The sequence below is a fragment of the Anabrus simplex genome, chromosome 8, assembly GCF_040414725.1.
Source record: "Anabrus simplex isolate iqAnaSimp1 chromosome 8, ASM4041472v1, whole genome shotgun sequence".
NCBI classification, from domain to species: domain Eukaryota; kingdom Metazoa; phylum Arthropoda; class Insecta; order Orthoptera; family Tettigoniidae; genus Anabrus; species Anabrus simplex.
In genome coordinates, this window is record NC_090272.1 from 245041820 (window position 1) to 245066329 (window position 24510).

At 38.7% G+C, this 24510-nt stretch overlaps 1 protein-coding gene across 6 annotated transcripts in view; it reads left to right on the forward strand.

The window, feature by feature from the left end:
* LOC136879059 (core histone macro-H2A.1) overlaps window positions 1–24510 on the forward strand; it is a 380958-nt gene that overhangs the window by 166873 nt on the left and 189575 nt on the right. For all 6 annotated transcript variants that reach the window (XR_010860885.2, XR_010860886.2, XM_067152802.2 and 3 more), the window contains exon 6: window positions 18470–18518. Coding sequence is in view for 4 of the 6 variants with exons in the window: in XM_067152802.2 (XP_067008903.2) it covers window positions 18470–18518 (49 nt within the window). In the remaining 2 variants the exon portion in view is untranslated. The remainder of the gene's footprint in view (window positions 1–18469; window positions 18519–24510) is intronic.

Below are 24510 nucleotides of genomic sequence, written 5' to 3' on the forward strand. Positions count from 1 at the left end.
CTCCAGTATGATGGTATAAAATGTGGGCGTCCTGCTCATCTGCATTGCTGCTGACTTGTTCTTACTCAGAGTCAACTTGAATTCCAGTAATCCAGTTTCATCTGAACTTCCATTTCACTCACCAAATGGTGATGTCATCAGCATTGAGATCTTCAGTTTCTTCTTTCTTGATTTCTTTCATGATTGTGTCTATAAGCATAATGGAGAGTAACAGGGAAAGCAAACTGCCTTGTCTTGATCTTCCACCTCCTACTTGTACACTGCTCACAGTATGTTTCATCAAGCATTCCCATATTTTATCCCTTGGTACACTGTCATATGCCTTTTCCTAATCCAGGAACACTACTATCAAGTCCTTTCCTTTCTCCCAGTGTTTCTCCATTAACTGGTGGAGGGAAAAAATGAGGTCTATCATTCCTCTATTACTTCTGAATCCATGCTGTTCTTCCTCGAGTTGGGTTTCTAGGATTTTCCTCAATCTCTTTTCTATCATCTTTTCCATTATCGTAAAACAATATGATAGTAGTGTGATTCCTCAGTAGTGGGTGCTCTTCGTTTTACTTCCTTTCTTGAACAATGGTTTTATAATTCCATTTTCCCATTATTCCGTTACTTTATTCTCTTTCCATATCACCCCCAGTATCCAATGTAACCACTGTATTCCATGGATTCCAGCTGCCTTAATCATAGCTTGCCGCCTTCCCACCTTTCATCTGTTTTAGGGCATATTCAGTTTCTGCCCAAGAAATTCAATACTGTTCTTCCTCTACTTCAATGACTTCAGTATCTCTTTCTTGTTCATTTTCCCCGTTCAGTAAGCTTTCAAAATAATTCTTCATCTCTTCCCTGATGCCTTTCATTTCCATTGATATCATCTCCATCTTGAGTTTCAATTGCTTTTATATCTTCTCTATCAGACCTCCTACTTTTCAACAACCCATATAACAATTAATGAACGTATGTTTTCATGGCTCATTGTATTAACATAAAGAAATAAATGAACTGGATTAAAGCCACTATATTGAACCCTTTAGGTCCTTATTGAGGGATACCTACCTTCCTTACCTATCAGCAAAGTTCATGAGATCTGTCTCTTGGGTCGTTTCGGGTTCTTCGTCACTTGCTGAGGTAAAGGTAGGGTTCATTAATTCTAATCTATCTACTGGAATGAAAGGTCTGTTTAAAAGATTCCTATTTATTCAGGAAATTCTGAAGCAATCTGTCACTGGTATCATAGAAGTCAACTGTATCCACTGGACACCACAATCATTTTACATAATGGTCAGAACACTGGTGTGAGACTTTAACGTAATTGCCTGATGGGCATTCTTACTAGAAACCATTATCTCAATTATTAATCATTTAAGAAAGGAAAGTCTGGAAATCCTTAAATTCGGCTTCCATGTGAGACCACATGTACCATCATAGTGATTCGTTATGGTCCAGCCCTCGTAACACGAACTCTGGACTCTGGTTATAATTAAGGCCGTCCAATCGGTGTGTGCCACACAGTGGTTCTACGGCATGGACCCTTAATTGAATCGATGTGACCTGCGTCTATGTCATGGACCGACATCTAATCTTCTAAGTTACTTTAAAGTCATTGTGGATGATGACCGCAAGGAAAGGATGCTACAATGGCATATGGCCCTAATCTAAGTCACTGAGGTTGATGACCCCCTGACCATCCAAGTTTCTAGGCTGAAGGCTAAACACAATTAAGTTACATCGGTTGATGACCAAAGTTCCACTTTACTATCCCCAGCACATTCACTGCTCAATCAATCAAAGTTCAATAATTACACCAACAACAATGCTCACAAACTTTGTGGCAGTCAAATCCATTTCCTTCGGATATGTCCCTTTAATCTTTACTTTATTTTTAATATTCCCCAGACAACAAACTAAAATTTCCAGAATGCATCTCCAAGTTATTCGCTTGATTAAAGTTATTTCAAAATGCGGGTTCACTGAATTTAATAATTTAATAAATTTAAATGATTTATCGAAATGTTAAAGAACAGTAAATTTTATCTCCGCGGACTCTGGTTTCCTCACAAATTTCTACGCAGCTGTAATGTAAAATTCAATATTGCGATGTTTATCTGGCTGGAAAAGAATTTGTTACATCATTCATGTCCAGCTATATATCTCGTATCGTGATATCACACTTTAAAATCTAATCTAATCCTAACCGTTATTAACACTTGGATATCCTAATAATCTACGTACAAACCAAACAACTCGCCATATAATTACGATGTCATATCTCGTCATTACCATTATGAATTTTGCACACCCCTCGCAGACAAATCGATCATCACGACCATCGCTCTATATTTTGGACAACCTTGAAATTGGGTTACTCTGTTCCTTATACTCAAAGTTCATGGTTTCAAATGTTCATTACGTCCCCAATTACAGTATTTCACAAATTTAGATCATTACCGGCTATGAATTTTCAACTAAATCCAGCATTTTAACGTTTTCCTGGCCGAGAATTAAAGTACAATCTCGACTCCACTCCTATTCCCGTTATTATCCCCGCTGTCCGCTTAGGTCTCTCACCCCATGCTCGCTTGGCAGTTACAGGAACCACCTGGTTTATTCACAGATGACTGACTTCTCAAAATGCTCCCTTTAAACTCTGCCGACATGATTCAACAAATACGATATTCTACCCAACAAAATGCACAGATATGCTTCAAGATGCCCACACTAATTATACGCGTCGCCAATTATACCGCTATGGATTTCTATGAATTTCTTTCCATTCCCAACATTATAAAATATTTCTCGGGCTATCATATCCCGGCTTCAATGACAGGACTCTAACCTGATTCGCACATCTCATCTCAACTCATATACAACACTCCTCGGGCTTCAGTGTCCCGGCTTCAATGACAGGTCCAACCTGATCCACAAAACCAACCTCTGTTTCCCAGCTCCACAATTATCATCGACCAAGAACTGGAATAAAATCCTCACTAGAAATACCGACGTCTAATATCGCACAATGCATTAATCATGAATAACTTCGCATAAATGATATCGTATTTAATAACTTGATTTTTACGAGAAATGACTGAAACATTCTACTAGATCTTTTTATTGTCAGTCAGACACAGTTTAAAATGGGCATTAAATAAAAACGTTTCTCTCCGTGACCAAATTCATCCCCTAGGTTCTCACCCGACAGCGCGCTTCCACTCGATTGAAAATGAGTAACCATGGATTATTATTATTAACGTCAAATTGCAGACAGAAGAATTTTACGTCGAATGAACATCTTACTTCGACATCACAAAATACAGGCAGTACACTCACACGGATGACGATCTACATTGGACGTGATATCACTTCAGAACCCTTATCAATAACCTTTTACAACATTATACGGCTTTCGCAAGACTTCAAAATTTATCCAAGTGGAAAATAAAACAAATGACTCTTTTAGTCGTACTCTCACATTTACAAAACTTAGTAGGGCGACCACTGCGTCGTAAATCCCCATTCAAATACACTTTTAGAAATCACGATACGAGATATAAGAGGTAGTAAGATGGAAAGTCACATTACCTTATGTAGTCACACCATTGTTCGTCATAGGGCTCACCTGCGACCCTGGCATTTTATTTAGCCATTTTTACATTCATGGCTGTACATCTCATTATGTTTCTTCAGGTTTCCTGGAATAAAGCATTAAAAAAAAAGAAATACCCTTCACTTGTTTGCTTGAACGCACACGATGGACTATAATTATTTCGGCACACGAATTACTTAATCACATTAGAATATTTCAGTACTTTGACCGTCCTATCTGATACACTTATTTCTCTCAAGAAAACTATCTCCCCATGGAGTCAAGACTTAGCCACACTGGCTAAAATCTGCAGTCGAACTCAGTCTACTTTCGTTGATTTGATTTCGCAGAGCAGCTCAACAATTTTTCGTCCGCTTTGTATCACAAATGCCGGAGAAGGAAGCTTCGTCATGGCGTCCCTTCATATTTATAGCAGTTACCCCCTCTCTTCAGGTCTCTCCCTTTGCCGCCAAGAAAAATTTTATAAATTTTCTGACTTACCTAAACTGTAATTTCAAGAGTTTTGAAAGTGACTACATGCTTGCTACATTTCTGATGGTAGTGTTCATGGACATTTAAAAATTTTACGGGTTCGATTTGTGAGATGATTGACCTCCTTTGATAGGCACTATATTTTTTTGACTTGGCGTGGTCACGCCGTGTACACGCGCTTTGAAATAGTTCATAAAAATGAATTGAGATTCTTCCGCCGTCGACACGTGTGGTTGACGTCACGTACCCCAGAGCGTGGGACCGAAGGTAATCACCCCCTCGTCACGTGTCAAATCCATGCTATCAAGAATCCAACTTTTAGTTTAATTGTTATATAATGCATAATGTTCTTAGGGCACAAAGGTCATGGGTTCAATATATATTTATTAATAATAAAGCCAAGCTTTCAGCCAAATTGCATTGGCCTTCATCAGGGCATGTGAAGTTTTGCCTCCGACAGTGAGCAAAGAAATTATCTGAAGGAACATGGAAGTCATGCCCGTACTATCCACGGCCTACCCCTCTAACTGGACTCAAGGATTGTGGCGCTGTGCTGTGGTGGTTGGGAGGGAAGTTACTGATGCACCACCCTCTGTCGACAGTTTGAGTGCGTCCCGCTGTGCCATGGTGGTGTTATGCATGTATTTCTGCAGTACAGGTCTCCATGTATTTGATAACTTGAAGCCGTCTTCCCTGTTGACCGAGCTCGATAGCTGCAGTCGCTTAAGTGCGGCCAGTGTCCAGTATTCAGAAGATAGTAGGTTCAAACCCCACTGTCGGCAGCCCTGAAAATGGTTTTCCGTGGTTTCCCATTTTCACACCAAGCAAATGCTGGGGCTGTACCTTAATTAAGGCCACGGCCGCTTCCTTCCCACTCCTAGCCCTTCCGTGTCCCATCGTCGCCATAAGACCTATCTGTGTCGGTGCGACGTAAAGCAACTAGCAAAAAAAATTTTTAAAAAATAGCTTCCCTGTTGATGTTATTTGGGCGCAGCTCTATCTCTATGGCTTCCCTCACAAGACGAAGCGAAGGTCAAAATGGTGGTTTAATAATGTGTGTACATAATTTGTAAATATAACAGTGTACACAATTGACAGCATCTTTGTGGTAACTCTTATCATTCCACCAACTGGTTTCTTTCTCTTTTACCTTAACTTTTTGTTTTGCCACATATTTGCACAGCACTACTGACTATTGATGCTGTAAACAGGTTCCGTTCTTCATCAACACTACCAGTCTCAGTTCTTGGCAATTTTTGTGCTGTTAGATTTTGGAAACTTTTCTTATTTTCTTCTTACAACTTCCATTCCTTAATTTTTGGCATTCTTTGTACAGCAGTCACACCTCTAATATTATAATTTAGATCTGCCACTAGTAACCTGTGGTCACCATCTAGACACTCACATGGTATAAGTTTTGTCTCTCTCACTGTTTCTCCAATTAATTAACTGTTAAGACATAGTCGATAACTGTCTTAGATTTGTCATCCTAGCCATATGTCGTAATCTTATGGATATCTTGTTTTTTGAAAAAAAAAATTCTTTACTAAAAGATTATTCCTTATACACAGATTTAGAGTTTATTTTCCCATATCCAAAAGGTCCCATCACTTCCTCCTATACATTTCTAACGATACCAGTGCGTGCATTCAAATCCCCAATAATCATTACGTTGTCTTCTCTTACTTGGTCCTCCAGTTCTTCAAGGAATTTCACTTTTTCATCCTCACTACACCCTTGCTGAGGTGCATACACTTGAGTATAATGAAACTGTTCTTTCCTATGTTCACTCTGGGCCTATTGCAGAAACTGTGTTTAGACAATGTCTATGGTTAAAAAGTGCATAAGTATTGCTGCTGCATTGCAAAGACGTTATTTATCACTTAGACACTGTCTAAAACGCATGTTCAACCGGCAATGTTTAAACACTGACGAGAGCACTGTTTAACCTCAAATGACAGGAGTGAATCACAATCAGAGGTTATGTACCATTAAACATGTAATTTGTATGATCATGTTGAGACGATTCCGGGAAGAAAGGTTAGTCCGATGGCCTCTCTGTGGGTTGCCCACTGCGAAATTGCAGCAATTCGTTTGAAATGTATGGGGAGGTAGATCTTAAAATAAGAGACTTTTTTCTTGAGCCTGACAAAGGGACAGTCCGGTAACTGTCAACTTGAATATAATTCTTGGCAACCAATATATTTTATTGTATATGGGGTAATTTCCATGGAATTATAGTTCACTTCGACTACATACATGTCAGAATTACTTGTCCCAATCACCAGAGGGCTGTCACATACATCGACCGGGAGGGATTCACTTATATTTATTGCCAAGTAAGCACACATAATAGTGAAAAACTAAAAAGTAGGTTGTATGTGGTTTATGAATATATATATATATATATATATATATATATATATATATATATATATCATCGTCCCGCTAATTCAGATAAGTTTTCGGCAACTATGAGGTGATGGCAGTGATTACTGTTTAAAGAGGAGGACTGGGGAAGAAGAGCCCTAGTGTTGGTCTGGTGCAAAAATAGAGAAACTACGGAAAACAAGGGCTGCCGATGATGCGTTTCAAATCTACGATCTCCAGAATGCAAGCTACATCTATGTTGCCCACACAGCACATTCAGTTACACATTACTATTGTTTCATCTTCCCTTTGTCGAAGCTATTTACGAGTAGATTACACTCTATTACATGTTATGAGTCTCATTATGATAGCCGTATTGGAGTACAGAATGTCAAAGTTTCAAACAAATTTATTAAAAACCACCATTCCAATACTTTACAATCTTTACAGGAAACCTTTGTCCACTCCGTTGACTATAAAAAATGATTATTTGCATCCACATTCTCATAAGCAGGCGACTTTTTACAGTTTAATTCACAGGGCTCTAAAAATCCCATTTTCTAATGCTAACAGAAAGAAAGAATTTGGTTACATTAAAGATTTAGCTGAACTCAACAGCTACAAACCAGATATGGTCAATAAAATTATAGGTAAAATCAAACTAAAAGCCGCTTCAAAATTAACTCCCGAAAAACCCGAGAAAACAAGTTTTGCTGCTTTTACCTTTACTAACCCGGCTATATACCGTATAACCAATCCGCTAAAGAAATATGACGTCAAAATCTCGTATAAAACTCGTAACACGAATCGTAATATATTTTTTAAACTCCAGTACTGTAAATTCAATACACAATAAATTTTCGAATTCCGGAATTTATAGACTCAAATGCGCCCAATGTAACTTCACGTACGTAGGCCAAACCGAACGCAGTTTCAAAACTAGATATTTGGAACATTACAATGCTTCAAAACATAGAAAATATTCCTCCATGAGCAATCATATGAAGGATACCGGCCATAACTTTACCACGATTGAACAAGACCTTCATATTATATAACACATCAACAAGAGTAAACTGATGACCGAGTTTGAAAACGCTTAAAGCACTATAACATTAATAGTAATCTAAACGATGTTCTTGACACAAATAGCCCATTAATTGAACAAATCTCTAAATTACTCACATTCTTCAACATAAATACAAATATTTAATTATAAACACGTCAGCAATTTCCCTAACGCAATAGTAGCCACTCCCAAGTTACCGATTCACGCCACACCCTCTCCGCCTACTCCTAACGTCCTCAGTGCTCTGCCTACCTCCCCTCTCCTGACTCATTCTCTGCCTTCACAGACACACCCCTACAACACACGTAGCAGTACAATAACAACTGCCAGATCGTCTCAAACAACCAACAAGACTAGTCACCTCTCTGTCAACACTAGGGGTAAGCATTGTTAAACTTCCACTCATTAATAGAATGTTCTCTATGTTTCAAAACGTACATTTATTTTCTTACACATTTCAGTTTTCAACACACGCTACATTGCGAATTCTCCCACGTCTAAGGCTTTATTGAACACCGTATTTGTTGAATCTACGCTAGACAGCTCGCGACTACAATCTATTACAAAGATTATTGTAGAAGGAGACACAACACTTCTATACTGATGCTTCAAGCGCCTTTTGACCTTATCATGCAACTACTTGGAGTTAACAACTCTACTGTAATTCTACGTACCTGCTTCTCAACAACGTTCGAAGATTTATTTTTCAATATTTTAATTAATCCACGTTTCATTAATATCAAATAATTTGTACAAACCAAATGTATGTCAGATCATTATATGTCTCATTCTACAAATAACCAACTTGTACTTTTTTAGACAAACGCTAGTATTCATTCCATGTACTTACAATACTATGACAAGTTCATTATTGAATTTTAGTTGCATTTAAGCATCGCTTTCTCCACAGACTAGATTTTTATGACTGTTTTATCTTGTGTTACAGCATGTATTATACTTTGATGAGTAACCCAGTTCAGGGCCCTGACTTAGCTTCAGATTAAGTATGGCTGAAGATGCTTACAAAGCCTAAGCGAAACATGTTCCATTTTAACATATGTAATATTTGTATCTTAAACTTAAAGATTATAAAGTATTGGAATGGTGGTTTTTTAATAAATTTGTTTGAAACTTTACATTAGATTACACTCACCATAACAACGCTATAATCAAAGCTACACTTCCTCGTGTAGTGGCATGTTGCTTTAGTGTTGATGATATTATGAGACTTAATTTCCACCGAAAGCGATACTCTTATCTGTGGGCAAGTCATGCTCGTGCTTAGCCATGTTTGAGTAATGTGTATAGGAAGACAAACAGCTGACGCGCTCGGACGAATTTCATTGGTTGCAACAAGCAAAGAGTTGAGTGAAAGATACTTCTATGTCCATCTTCAAACCAATATTGAAACTTTAAATGATGTCTAGTTAAACACCGACTGAGCATTGTTTATGCAATGGAAGATCGTGCTTGATTTAGACGTTGTTTAGGTAGACGTTGTCTAAGGCTTAAAACTAGTCATCGTTTCTGCAATCGGCCCTTTGGCTTTAATTATCCTTTCACTTATAAAGCTTACATCTGTAATAGGGTCAGTGTCTTTGTGAAACACAAAGCCCACTCCATTCTTTGCCTCTTTATTGTGACCGTGCCAGTATAATTTGTATCTATCTCTCTGCAATTTGGAGTTGGTCTCACTCATTCCAAGGATACGGATCTTCCTCCTTTCCATCACGTCTGCAACCTCTTCACTCTTTCCCCTCAAGGTTATTACTAGAGACGGGAATTTGCCTATTTGCCTATTTTATTCCTGTGCTCAGAAACATAGGCTTTTAAGATATAAATCCGTTTCAGGTTCCTTTAAGCTAGATTTAGTTGGTTTTATTGTGCCTATAAATGCCTATTTCAGGGGTTTGTGCCTATTTGGTGTATAATTGCCTATTCAATGCCTATTTGATGCCTTTTTAATCCGTTTTAAAGAAGCCGGTTTTCTTCCAGTGCATTATATTGTAACTGATGTGCTCGACAGTATTATCTTCTCATTTCTCAAGATCTGTTTAACCCAGGAACAAAAATGGGAATTCTTGGAAGTCACCAGAAATAGTTCTTGAGAAATTTCCGTCAGGAGAAACAAGGAACAATTTGACCTTGAAGCCTTCAACCCCTCCAACATTCTAAGACACATGCGAGAACCAATCAACGTCGAACCCTTATACCTCCTTCTCGATGTGAACTGTTGTACACATGCGCTTTATCTTCAGAACGTGTTGCGATTTATTGTGAAGAAGAAGAAGGGTGTCTGTGGCAATACCCGAAGAAAAATCATCGGGCGAGTTGGATGTGCGCTTAGGGGCGTGCAGCTGTGAGCTTGCATCCAGGAGATAGTGGGTTTGAGCCCAACTGTCGGCAGCCCTGAAGACGGTTTTCTGTGGTTTCCCATTTTCACACCAGGCAAATGCTGGGGCTGTACCTTAATAAAGGCCACGGTTGCTTCCTTCCCACTCCTAGGCCTTGACCATCCCATCGTCCCCATAAGACCTATCTGTGTCGGCGTGACGTAAAAAATGTAATTGCGAAGAAGTCCTACTGGCTAAAGCGGTGGATCACAGGGGATGGAAGGGTAGTCTTCTGCCAAACTTGGTAACTTCCTTTGTAACTGAACTACGATCACATTTCATTGTAGCATTTATAGGCCTATTAATTTATGTATTGTTTGTTGCAATGCTATATTAGTTGTGAATTTTCAATAATTTGTATTACTAAAATGTAGATAGTCATTTTATTACTGAACGAGGAGTTAGAACGCCGATGGTCTCTTGTCACAGAGTGGATGAAAATTACAAATTGGTAATTTGAACTCTGATTCAATTCCCGCGAAAATAGAGATTTACAGCTGAAATATTTTATTTCTGCCTGTCTTTCTTTCTTTCTTTCTTTCTTTCTTTCTTTCTTTCTTTCTTTCTTAATCTGTTTACCCTCCAGGGTAGCTTTTTTCCTCGGACTCAGCAAAGGATCCCACCTCTACCGTGTCAAGGGCAGCGTCCTGGAGCGTGAGACTTTGGGTCGGGGAATACAACCGGGGAGGAGGACTAGTACCTTTCCCAGACAGTCTCACCTTCTATGCTGAACAGGGGCCTTGTGAAGGCATGGGAAGATTGGAAGGGACAGGCAAATAAGAGGGAAGGAAGTGGCCAAGTCTTTAAGTTAGGTACCATCTCAGCATTTCCCTGAGGAAAAGTGGGAAACCACAGAAAAGCACTTCGAGGATGTCTGAGGTGGGAATTTTATTTTTTGCTAGCGGCTTTACGTCGCACCGACACAGATAGGTCTTATGGCGACGATAGGATAGGAAAGGTCTAGGAGTTGGAAGGAAGTGGTAGTGTCCTTAATTAAGATACAGCCCTAGCATTTGCCTGGTGTGAAAATGGGAAACCACAGAAAACCATCTTCATGGCTGCCGACAGTGGGATTCCAGCCCACTATCTACTGGGTGCAAGCTTACAGCTGTGCGCCCCTAAAACCACACGGCCAACTCGCCCAGTGATGTGGGAATCGAACCCACCTCCACTCAGTTGACCTCCCAAGGCTTAGTGTACCCCGTTCCAGCCCTCGTACCACGTTTCAAATTTCGTGGCAGAACCGGGAATCGAACCCGAGCCTACGCTGGTGGCGCCTAATCGCGCTAACTACTACACCACAGAAGCGGACTACAACTGAATTGTAATTTTTAAAAATCATGAGCAGCTTTCACCAGCGCTATGTGTAGGCTCTAGTGAACTCTGTTACGCTTCCGCTATGCTTTCGCGAAACATAGGATGAAGATTGAATGTGGTGCAGCTAGGACGATATCACAGAGGCTAGACGTACAAGATGGCATGGCTTGGACGATGTCACAGCGTGTTTAACAAGGCTACAAGGACTATCTTTACAAGACCAGGCCAGTGGAAAGACCGTTGGTCTAGATTGGTGAGGTCCGGTTTGTACCCATTGTGCTGAGGGGGCAGAGACAATCAAAGAGAGTCTGGGGTGCATAAGCTCTAGCATCCCATCTAGAGTTTCGCTAAATTGTGATAAAAAGTAAGTTTATGGGCGCATGCCACGACAATTTCAAATCACGCGGTTTTCTAATTTTCTACGAGGGTGGCAGTCTTGTCGGCACACATGATGCAGGATCTATTGCAGGCAACAGAAAATAGTCTTCATGACAGCTGACCCGGGTGACCAAAGTAGGCGAATAGTAACATATAAAATGTTCACAAATCTGAGATTTATAGTGCCTCCGTTTTAATTTTTCTATATAAGTAAGAATACTGCTAGAGGCAGCTTGGTGAGTTTCTGGCAAGCATGTAGGAAGGATCTCTCCTCTACGCTACTCAGGTATCGTATCGCGTCATTTTCATGGGGTTTTTTTTTTTCACCCAGTGAACTCAACAGGAAACTGACAGATTATAACTGAACATTTTGAGGACATATTTCCATGTAAATTACGAATTCTCTTGTTCCTATTTTAAAGTTTTCACCTCTAACAGTATTTCTCTTTTTTTAATGAAACAAATGGATGTTTATACTGTCCGACTCGTTGGATGAATGGTCAGCGTACTGGCCTCAGGTTCACAGGGCCCCGGTTTCGATTCACCGTCGGGTCGGGGATTTTAACCTTAACTGGTTAATTCTAGTGGCTCCGGGGCTGGGTGTGTGTGGCATATGCAACATTAGAAATCATCCTAGGATGGGCCCTCATCTTCACAGACATGCACGTCGTCTAATAGGCCGTCTACGATAAAAAGACCTGCACCAGGCCTCTCCGGAGGCCATAAGCCATTATTATGTTTATACTAAACATTATTGCCAATTAGCCCAGCTTTAGGAATATAAGAACATTGTAATTTAAGTCAATTTTATTATTTTTCAGATCAAATGTGAAAAAATACCATATAGATCAACATAGAAATATTGCGATGCATTTGACACAGGTACAGAAAGCGTTGTCATCGCAGCTTTTCTACCAGTCCACTGTGAACAGCGACCAACAACAATTTTCTATAGACCTGTGCACTGCAACGATGGGAGCTAATATTCCCCTTGCATAAACTGGAACATCTTCAGACTTCGACAAGCTGCCGGGAGCAATCACCGAGTAGGAGACGAGTGGCTTTCCCCCGGTGGACTCATTTAGGGTTGTGGAAGAAGTCAGGAGAAATATTGACCAAACCTCTGAGAAGGTAGCCGCTGTCAGTAAAAAGTTCCATAAGAGTTCTGCAGCAGAATCTATGATGGAAAGCTACGGTAAACGTAGCCAGGGTGCTACGAGGTGAGGTAGATGAAGCAGCTGAACTAAAACCAGATGAAGTGGCTTCATTGAAATTTTGTCCAATCACTTCCTGTGATGTTAAGAGATTTCTCTCATTACAAAACATTCTGCCCGACAGGAGAACAAGATTGTTACCCGAAAACATTGAAACGTTGCCTGTTGTAAATTCATTTTATAGTAATTGAGCGTGTTATTCAATTATAAGTATTTTTTCATGCCTATTATGTTGCCTATTTTACACGTTAGTGCCTATTTACATGCCTATTTTGGCTAATTTAAGAGCCTATATGCCTGCCTATTTTAACTGTTTTTAGTGCCTATAATTCTCGTCTCTAGTTATTACATTTGATGTTCCCACTCTCAACTTTTCGTTTAGTTCTAGTTTTTTGTCCTTTATCAATAATTCTTCTTGCATTCCTTGGATTGTCTTCAGGCTGTAAAGAGCCGTCATTCATGCCAGGGGTACAAGAAGTGTTGTCTACATTAAGTATTTTTAATCTGAGGCTCATTCTTTCACTGAAAGCCATAACATCTATTACTCTTCTGCTGCCCTGCTAAGCCTAACGCATCTGAAGATTTTCTTTCAGGGTTTACTCTGTTAGCCTTTGAAGATCCCTCTTCACCACAAGGCAGTGTTTTCCTCTTGTAATTATCCCCAGGGAGGATGGGTTGCCATCTCTGCCATTCCGAAGGTCTCATTCTCTGCCATACATGCTCTTAAGGTCTTTGCTCCTAACACCGGGCAAGGGTTCCTCGTTATACCCCGTGGAACTGGGTCCCTGCCTGAACTTAGCCATCCTTTCACACCAGCCTACTGATGTAGAGGATTCCACGCCATTTCTCTGCTGACAGCTCGGAACATAACACTCAGTCGAGCAGCTCATCTCCTTTCTCCCAGTTCTTCCCAACCCAAACTTTGCAACATTTTTGTAGCACTACTCTTTTGTCAGAAATCACCCAGAGCAAATCGAGCTGCTTTTCTTTGTATTTTTTCCAGTTCTTGAATCAAGTATCCTGGTGAGGGTCTCATACACTGGAACCATACTCTAGTTGAGGTCTTACCAGAGACTTATAAGCCCTCTCCTTTACATCCTTACTGCAACCCCTAAACACCCTCATAACCATGTGCAGAGATCTGTATCCTTTATTTACAATCCCATTTATGTGATCAACCCAATGAAGATCTTTCCTTATATTAACACCTAGATACTTACAATGATCCCCAAAACAAACTTTCACCCAATCAACACAATAATTAAAACTGAGAGGACTTATCCTATTTGTGAAACTCACAACTTGACTTTTACCCCCATTTATCATCATACCATTGCCTACTGTCCATCTCACAACATTATCGAGGTCACGCTGTAGTTGCTCACAATCTTGTAAGTTATTTATTACTCTATAGAGAATATCATCATCCGCAAAAAGCCTTACCTCTGATTCCAATCCTTTACTCAAATCATTTATATATATAACAAAATATAAAGGTCCAATAATACTGCCTTGATGAATTCCCCTGTTAATTATTACAGGGTCAGATAAAGCTTCGCCTACTCTAATTGTCTGAGATCTATTTTCTAGAAATATAGCAACCAATTCAGTCACTCTTTTGTCTAATCCAATTGCACTCATTTTTGCCAGTAGTCTCCCATGATCCACCCTATCAAATGCTTTAGACAGGTCAATCGCGATACAGTCCGATTGACCTCCTGAATCCAAGATATCCGCTATATCTTGCTGGAATCCTACCAGTTGAGCTTCAGTGGAATAACCTTTCCTAAAACCGAATTGCCTTCTATTGAACTAGTTATTAATTTTGTAAACATGTCTAATGTAATCAGAAAGAATGACTTCCCAAAGCTTACATGCAACGCATGTCAAACTTACTGGCCTGTAATTTTCAGCTTTATGCCTATCACCCTTTCCTTTATACACAGGGGCTACTATAGCAACTCTCCATTCATCTGGTATAGCTCCTTCAACCATACAATAATCAAATAAGTACTTCATATATGGTACTATAACCCAACCCATTATCTTTAGTACATCCCCAGAAATCTTACCAGTTCCAGCCACTTTTCTAGTTTTTAACTTTTGTATCTTACTGTAAATGTCATTGTTATCATAGGTAAATTTTAATACTTCTTTAGCATTAATCACCTCCTCTACCTGGACATTTTCCTTGTAACCGACAATCTTTACATACTGCTGACTGAATACTTCTGCCTTTTGAAGATCCTCACATACACACTCTCCTTGTTCATTAATTATTCGTGGAATGTCCTTCTCGGAACCTGTTTCTGCCTTAAAATACCTATGCATACCCTTCCATTTATTACTAAAATGTGTATGACTGCCAATTATGCTTGCCATTATGTTATCCTTAGCTGCCTTCTTTGCTAGATTCAATTTCCTAGTAAGTTCCTTCAATTTCTCCTTACTTCCACAGCCATTTCTAACTCTATTTCTTTCCACTCTGCACCTCCTTCTTAGTCTTTATTTCTCTATTATAATAAGGTAGGTCTTTACCATTCCTTACCACCCTTAAAGGTACAAACCTGTTTTCACATTCCTCAACAATTGCTTTAAACCCATCCCAGAGTCTGTTTACATTCTTACTTACCATTTTCCACCGGTCATAGTTACTCTTTACATTTTGCCCCATGCCTGCTTTATCAGCCATATGGTACTGCCTAATAGTCCTACTTCTAAAACCTTCCTTTTTATCACAATTATTTTTAACTACGACAAAAACAGCTTCGCGATCACTAATACCATCTATTACTTCGGTTTCTCTATAGAGCTCTTCTGGTTTTATCAGCACCACGTCCAGGATATTTTTTCCTCTAGTTGGTTCCGTCACTTTCTGTATCAGCTGTCCTTCTCATATTAACTTATTTGCCATTTGTTGGTCATGCTTCCTGTCGTTCGCATTTCCTTCCCAATTGACATTTGGTAAATTCAGATCTCCTGCTACAGTCACATTCCTTTCCATATCGTTTCCCACATAGCTGATTATCTTATCAAATAATACCGAATCTGTGTCAGCACTACCCTTTCCCGGTCTGTACACTCCAAAGACATCAAGTTGCCTATTATCTTTAGAAATGAGCCTTAGAGCTAGAATTTCATGTTTCTCATCTTTAACTTTTTCGTAGCTTACAAATTCTTCTTTCACCAGAATGAATACACCCCCTTCCACCATTCCTATCCTATCTCTACGATACATACTCATGTTCTGTGAGAAAATTTCTGCATCCATTATATCATTTCTCAGCCGTAATTCAACTCCTATTACAATATCTTGTAAGTATACATCTATTAAATTACTTAATTCTATTCCTTTCTTTACAATACTTATACCGTTCAACACTAACATTTTTATGTCATCCCTACTTTATTTATTTATTTTAACCTGTTCCCTGTTTCCCTATCACCGCTCCCTAGGCCAGCCCGTTTCCCTCAATGTAACTCCTTATTACTCTTCTAAACAAATTTCCTAATCTACACGTACCACTACGATTTAAGTGAAGGCCATCTGAGCGCAGATCCCTATCTCCTACCTACCCATTAATATCTAGATATTTAAGTTGCCCACCCCCAGACAAGAATTACTCGAGGGGAGATTAGGGAAGGTGACCCTATCTCCCTTGAGCTGGGTTAATGGTTGCATATGATGCAACAACCAATGTATCGGTATCTTGATATATTTATGTTCATGATACTTTTAGCAGCTGAAGATGATCCAAATAGAGAGGATCAATACTAGTCCTGCACTCATAATGTACTTTTAAGTGTGAATACATGTAATTAGCACACTGTGAGCTGTCAGTCAAGATTATGGATGATCACCCATTCTAGCTGCCAGGACAATAAACTTCTGTAAACAGCCAGCCATCCTAGATAAATTAGTTCAAGAAAACAGTCTGTGTTTTATTGGTAACAGCATATATGTAAAGGGGGTGAAAGTGGGGGGGGGGGGTATTTATTGGAGATGATAAACAGCAATGTGTGCGATGTGAGCAAAACCTCTCGATTAATAGAAATAATGCAATATTTAGTTGGAAAAGAAGGCAAGTAGCAATGTACTGCTGTATGTCATTTGTGTTTCGTTATGTAAGTTCATAGCAAGAAGCTGCTAAATTTGCTAAATTACTATTGATGTTCTCAATTATTTCACATTCAAGCTGGTGTATTTTAATGTATAATTTTTTAATTGCAATTTTTGCTTGCATAACAATACTTTTTGTAATAAAAATTGAAAAAAAAAGAGCATGACTTAATCATCATCATCATCATCATCATCATCATCATCATCGTTATAATCATCATATGCAGTTTCCAGCTGTTGGCCAAGTCTGCTTGTAACATAAGCCTCTTCATCTCCTCTTGCCTCTCCCTCGTCTCTCTTGCCCAGTCCTCTCCTCTTCTCTGTATATGCTCTTCGTCTCCTTTTATCTACCTGTCTCTCGGTCATTTTCCTGTTACTTCCATTTCATGCATCCTCCTTGGTATCATTTCCTCTGTCATTCTCTTCATGAATCCCTACCATCAAAGTCTAGATGCCTCTATCCTATTCCTTTACTATACCTGATGTATGCACAAGTCGTTTCCGGTTTGACCAAGAGATAGCGCCAGCGAACAGTATGCAGCATATGAATTTGACACAGCAGTTTGTTCGTCTGACATTAACCTACCAACACACACAAGTTGAGTCCACCAAACACTGGCATCTGTGTTGTATCCTTCAGTGATCATGTCGACGTTTGTGCCTGAAAAGAACATTTGCGGCACGCATTGCTTTTCTTATTTAATCAAAAGAAAAAGGCTGTGGAAATTCATTGTTTGCTGATAAAAACATATGGTGAACACGCTCCATCTGTTAGAACATGTGAGACATGGTTTTGACAATTTAAACGTGGTGATTTCAATGTAAAAGACCATGCTTTGTGTCTGATGGGACTAGAGCGGTATTGTGTATTATGAACTATTGAAGCCCGGCGAAACCTTTAATCCACAACGCTATCGCCAACAAATGATTCATTTGAATCGTGCATTGATCGAAAGACAAGTGGAATGGGCCAGAAGACGTAGCAAAGTGATTTTGTTACATGACAATGCGCCGTCTCACACACAGTCGCCTCGATATTGCTTGGATGGGACATCTTTCCACTCCAGCCGTACTCCCCTGGTCTGGTGCCATCTATCACCTCTTCACATCAATGGGGTATGCGCACGCAGGAGCGAGGAAGTTGGAAAATGGCTTGATGAATGTTTTAAAGCAGTTTTTCTGGCATGGTATTCATAACCTACCTGAAAGATGGGTGAAGCCGATGGCTAATATTTTGAATAAACAAAAAATGAATTTTTCTTGAAAATTATATGTTTTCTTTACCACAAAAACCAGCAAAAACGTATGCATACACCTGCTACTTCTAACTTTCTCGTTTCTCACTTTATTCATTCCTGTCACTCCTATCCTGTCACTTGCCTGTATCCTAGTCACGGCTCTCTGCCTCCTGCTGCATACGTCCTGTATATTACTCTTTTGCTTCTCTAAGGATCATCCTTGCTCTAGAGTAGGCTTCTGGCACTTTTCAGGAACCCATATTGTGCAAAATATAATGATAAATTTTCTTTGTAGGAAATTCAAGATCTGCGTGCAAATCATGGGCCCCTTGATCCAACTACAGGTAAGAAATGCAATAACAAGTTATATCATTAAGACCACTTGGCTAATATATTGTTGCTGACAAATATTTCCAATTTAAAAATACTTCCTTAATTATAATTACTTAAAGAAAAAAGCACCATCAAGAAAGAGAATTTTCTTCTTTATTTTTACCACTTTTTCCACACTATGGGGTTGTGGGTGCAAACTACATCACACAAGTCAATTTGCCCCTGCTTACGGTGGATGCCGTTGTTGACACCAACCCTATATAAAGGGACATAATCATTATTGGGTGTTTCTGTGGTGGTTGGTAGTGTAGTGTGTTGTTAGTACATACACAAACACCTAATCCCCAAGCCAGAAGAATTAATCAGAAGCCAGGAATCAATCCCAGGACCTCTCAACTGAAGGGCAGTATGTTGACTGTTCAGCCAATGAGTCGGACACTATCAAGAACAAAAATTATTCTGATAAATTCATCGTTGCTTGCTTAGTATCAAAATACTTTTAGACCATCTGTAAAGCAATTAGATCAGGTGTTAAGCAAAATAATAATAATAATCGTATGGCCTCAGCTACAGTGTGCAGACATTTCAATTTGATGCCATCTAGCTGTTTGCTCGTCAGTTTCGACGTTCTGTTTTACTCTAGGCCCACTAGATGGCAGACCGAGTAAACAGAAACCCTCTTGGGCATCTAAGGCTGAGATTTAATGAATTTTGTCAGGTAAACACCAAATGTGTCACCCGAGATCTTTTACGTGCCGACATCGTACGACATGGAGTGTTGAATAGAATTTTTTCCGCCCTTCATAAATCTAACTACCTCTTCCAGGTTTGAACCTGCTATCTTGGGATCCGAAGGCCAACACCCTACCACTGATCCACAGAGGTAGCTAGCTTTATTATCTTATGATTCTGGTGCCTTTCATTTGGAGAAGAAGTATGTTGATATTTCCAGATAACTGGCTACAGGAAAAATTTGAGAAGGTATTGTAACAGCTAATATTAAGGATAGAGATGTGGAGTGCTAGAATTTTAGAATGCATATGATTGCAGTTTGAAAAGAAAAAGTAGTAAAACCTCAAGAAAAGTAAGACAGAAAGATAATAATAATGTTATTTGCTTTACGTCCCACTAACTACTTTTACGGTCTTCGGAGACGCCGAGGTGCCGAAATTTAGTCCCGCAGGCATTCTTTTACATGCCAGTAAATCTACCGACACAAGGCTGTCGTATTTGAGCACCTTCAAATACCACCGGACTGAGCCAGGATCGAACCTGCCAAGTTGGGGTTAGAAGGCCAGCGCCTTAACCGCCTGAGCCACTCAGCCTGGCAAGACAGAAAGAGACAGTGTGGCAGAAATAATAGGGAAGAAAGTGTATGCTGAAGAGTAAACTGAGAAATATTTTCTGTGGGAATAGGGGATAGAAAAAATCTACTACAGCAAAACCTCGTCAAGAAAGTGTTAAACGAGAAAAGTACTGTTGAATAAGGTAGTAACTATCCAACAGGGAACCTTTTCTTCCTACATGCATGCATTTTACAATGAAAGCTATATCTTCCAGTTTTAAAGATGAGGGAGAGTATTGACAGGTATAAAAATTATGAGGGAACAAAAATGAAAAACTTTTTTTTTTCCATTGGGGTGTATTCAATAACAACAGTATGTTAAAAGGTGCGTAAAACACCAAACAACAAATATGAAAACATTTGCACTGGGGCCCGTAATAGTATCAGTGCATTATTGCAGATCACACTCTTTCTGAAACAAATGTTAGTTGAAGCATTATATTTCGGACCATTGGGTTATTAAACATTTTCTAGTCACACTCTTTGACCATGAATTATTCAGAGGTTACACTTGGCTGTTGTGAGAGAGTGAACTTAGCTGCCATCTGAATGCAGCACTTAGACAATATTGTAGTACACGTCTCTAACAAACTTAACCTCACTTTGTTAAAGAAACTAAACACACTTGACAAAAAATGGAGTGCTCTTTCAAAAACAAAAACAATGCTTAGCAAAAATAACACTCCAAATAACACAAAGTCAAATGATTTTAACCAACCTGTAGTAAACTTAAGTAAAATCAATCTTGATGTCGATGATCTCAATGTGCTGAGCAAGGGTAATCCTTCTAACTGTGATAACACTAGCCTGCAAAATAAAACTTTTTTTGTGCGGTAAAAACAAAACTAGGTGGGTTTTATGAATTTCTTAATGTAGAATTCGAGAAAAAAATTAGTTTTGGTGAATCACGTCTGGTTTGGTGGCAATTTTACAAAACATTATTTTGTTCTTACGTAAAATTGTTGATACTTAGTATTGATTAAATTTGATGTATTAATGTAAATTTCAGCTTGCAAAACGTAATCATATTTTGCATGCATTGAATACACATAAATGCTGCTTTGTAAGCAAGTAGATAGTATGTATTATATTTTTAATGTATATTGAAATTCGTGAAACTGAAGCATAAAGCGCCTATTTAGTTTCGACTGTACAGTTGCTTTTAAATTAATATAACCGTACCTTGAATAAAAATTACATGGTTAAACATACATAGTTTTGTTACTTACATTATGTGCAGGTTAGATTCATACCTCCGTCTTTTCCCGTTTTCCGTGGAATTTCCAGGTCTTTGAAGTTCTTGAATGATCTCCAGAAGGGTCGTCTCGTGCAATCGACCAACAGTAATCGGCCATCGTATTCACATCCCAACGTCCCTGATAGCGTCGTTCTGCATCTTTGAGATCCTAGTGAAACCTTTCACCTTGTTCTTCACTGACAGCTCCTAAATTTAGAGGGAAATAATCCAGATGCGAAGCTAAAAAATGAAGCTTAAGGCTCATATTACAACCGAGTTCCTTAAACTTTATCAACATTTTCCTTACTATTTCTTTGTATTGAGGGTCCTTAATGTTGCCAAGGAATTTAGTCACTACATCTTTGAATGCGTTCCATGCCTCTTTCTCAATTTTGGTCATCGTGTCTGTGAAAATTTTATCCTTCATCTGTTTACGAATCTGTGGTCCATCAAATACGCCTTCTTTGATTTTTGCATCTAATAATGAGGTAAATTTAGTGGATAAATATTGGAAGCATAGGCTACTTTTATCTAATGCCTCGACATACAGTTTCATCAATCCAAATTTGATGTGCAAGGGTGGAAGTAGAATTTTTTCACGGTCAATAAGACTTACATTCAAGACATTTTTGGATTCTGGTTGTAGTTGTTTCCTTTCTGTTCAATTCACTGTATCCCAATGTTTATCCCGTGCCCTGCTATCCCATTCGCATAGGAAACAGGGAAATTTTGTATAGCCTTTTTGTTGTCCCAGCAACAATCCAATGATCTTCAAATCACCGCAAATTTGCCACCCATGCTCATGATACTTAATTTTTTCAAGCACCAACTTTAAGGTCTCGTATGTTTCAGACATTTTTGTGGAGTGTGCAAGTGGATGGATGCCAGAACATTTGTATTATGAAGCAAAACAGCCTTTAAACTTATTTTGGAAGAGTCAATAAAAACACGCCAGTTACTAGGATCATACTCTTTCTCTCCCAATCGACGTAGAAGGTTTGAAACATCCATACAAAATAAAAGTTCATCTTATTGAGTATAATACTTTCGGACTGTTATCTTTGAAAGGAAACTGCTTTATCAGTCCATTATAAATATTGCATAAGGGCTGGGGCCTTTAACACGTCTGTTTATTCAAGTGGTCTAAGATGAAAGGCAAACTCTCAACTGTCTTATCTTCAATCCTACATACCTCGCGGTCTATTGCGTATCTGGGGGAGTTTGTTATGAATTTACCAGGAAATCCCCAACTACAAAATGAAAATTTAGACAGCAATAAACCTATAATAAAATGGAAACAATAACAAATCAAATCACATAATTGTATTCTAAAAAAAGTTGTGCGAGAACATCTCTCAACGTTACATCTTACGAATTCATGCAGATACTAAAACACCGAATTGCGTGAAAACTAGACGTGTTAGGAAAAAAAATAGCATCATTTTCGGAATCAGGGCAGCGATTTCCATAAGAATTACATATTCTCTATGTTACCGCAAAATCATGTTGGCTAGTGTAATTTAATTTCCACCATAGCTGAATCTGAATTGGCCATTAATAAATTACCAATAAACATACAAGAAGAGGTCCGATATGAAGTCAAACACCAGCTATCTTCCATCCTTAATCAACAACCCAATACAGAGCACATAGGTAAAGTAAACAAACTAAAGAAAAAAGTCAAACACAATGACTTAATTATAACAAAAGCCGACAAAGGAAATGCTACCATAATCATGGACAAAAGTGACTCTCTTAATAAAGCACACATGCTTTTTGCAAACAACAACTTCATAACCTCTAAAAAAGATCCAACTAATAAAATACAGAGAGACCTAAAAACCATCATCAAGAACATTTCATTTCTGTTTAATGACCTTGAAAAATCCAAAATGATTATCATGAATCCGAAGCTTCCCACAGCCATAGCGCTACCCAAGATCCATAAAGCAGACGTCCCCATAAGACCCATTATCAATTTCAGAAACAGCCCAACCTGTGAAGTACCTCGGTTCATTCACAAATTCCTCAAGTCACACTATCGTTTTCAAGCCAACACATCAGTAAAGAACTCCTTAGAATTCTGCAACAAGATTAAACACTTTAATTTATCCAAACACCACATTCTTCATTCTTTTGATATTACTAACGTGTATGCTAATGTTCCCATTAACAGCACCGTACAATTGATCACGAACAATCTCTCCAAATTCAACAATTTAAGTATAGGCGACATAGATGAATTTATTCAGATTCTGGAATTTACTTCGAACAACAATTTCTTCACTTTCTATAATGTTATTTACCAACAGATAGGTCTTCCCATGGGGTTACCAGCTTCAGGAATCCGTGCAGATATCTACATCGATCATTTAGAGCATTCTCACATCATTGGCAAGATCAATGACATTCAACACTGGACTCGCTTTGTAGATGACACGTTTGTTATTTAGACTCCCACGTTACTAACAGCAACACAGTACTTGAATTTCACAACTCCATTGACCCACATATAAAATTCGCCATAGAGTCAGAAAACAATAATGCCCTTAATTACCTGGACTTAATCATTATGCGCAACAGCAACAAACACTTTATCCTTCAATATATACAGGAAACCCACCCACACCATCAATACCATCCATCAGACCTCTGTGCACCCAGACATACATAAAAAAAGCAACTTACAATAGCATGCTCCTCAGAGCATTAACTGTCCGTTTATCTCGCAAGAATTACAAAAAAGAAATTATTACCATTTACAATATTGCAGAACACAATGGTTTCAGTAGAACCTTCGTCAGCAGAATCATCAATAGGTATAAGAGCAGACCCAAGACTACCCTAGAAAAAGAGTCCGCTCCTAAAGAAAAGTTTTCCACATTCACTTTCAATAATAGTAGTATTTACCAAATTTCTAATATTTTTAAGAAACACAACATCAAAATAGCTTATAGAACCTCCCACACCAACTCCAAACTCATTTTCAATCCACACACTGTCAACAATAACAACATTAACAACAAATATTTGAACTCTGGAGTTTACAAATTAAAATGCCAATCCTGTAATTCCAATGGTCAAACAGGCCGCAATTTTGTCATAAGATACACCGAACATCGCAACGCTCTCAAATATAATCGTTTTTCAGCTATGAGTGAACATCATAAAGCATCCAGCCACGAATACACTTCAATAGATAAAGACCTTATGATCTTGCATTATGAGCAAAAACACACCTTTCTCAACGTTCTCGAGAACATCCACATCGATTTAGATCTGTTTATGAACCCCTCTCACAATTTAAATGAAGTCAGCAAGAAAAAGAACATTCTACTTGAAACATTCATTCCATATATTTGTCAGAACTTCCATAATACAAAGAAACCCCACCTCCATCTCTCCAACTCACCACCACTCC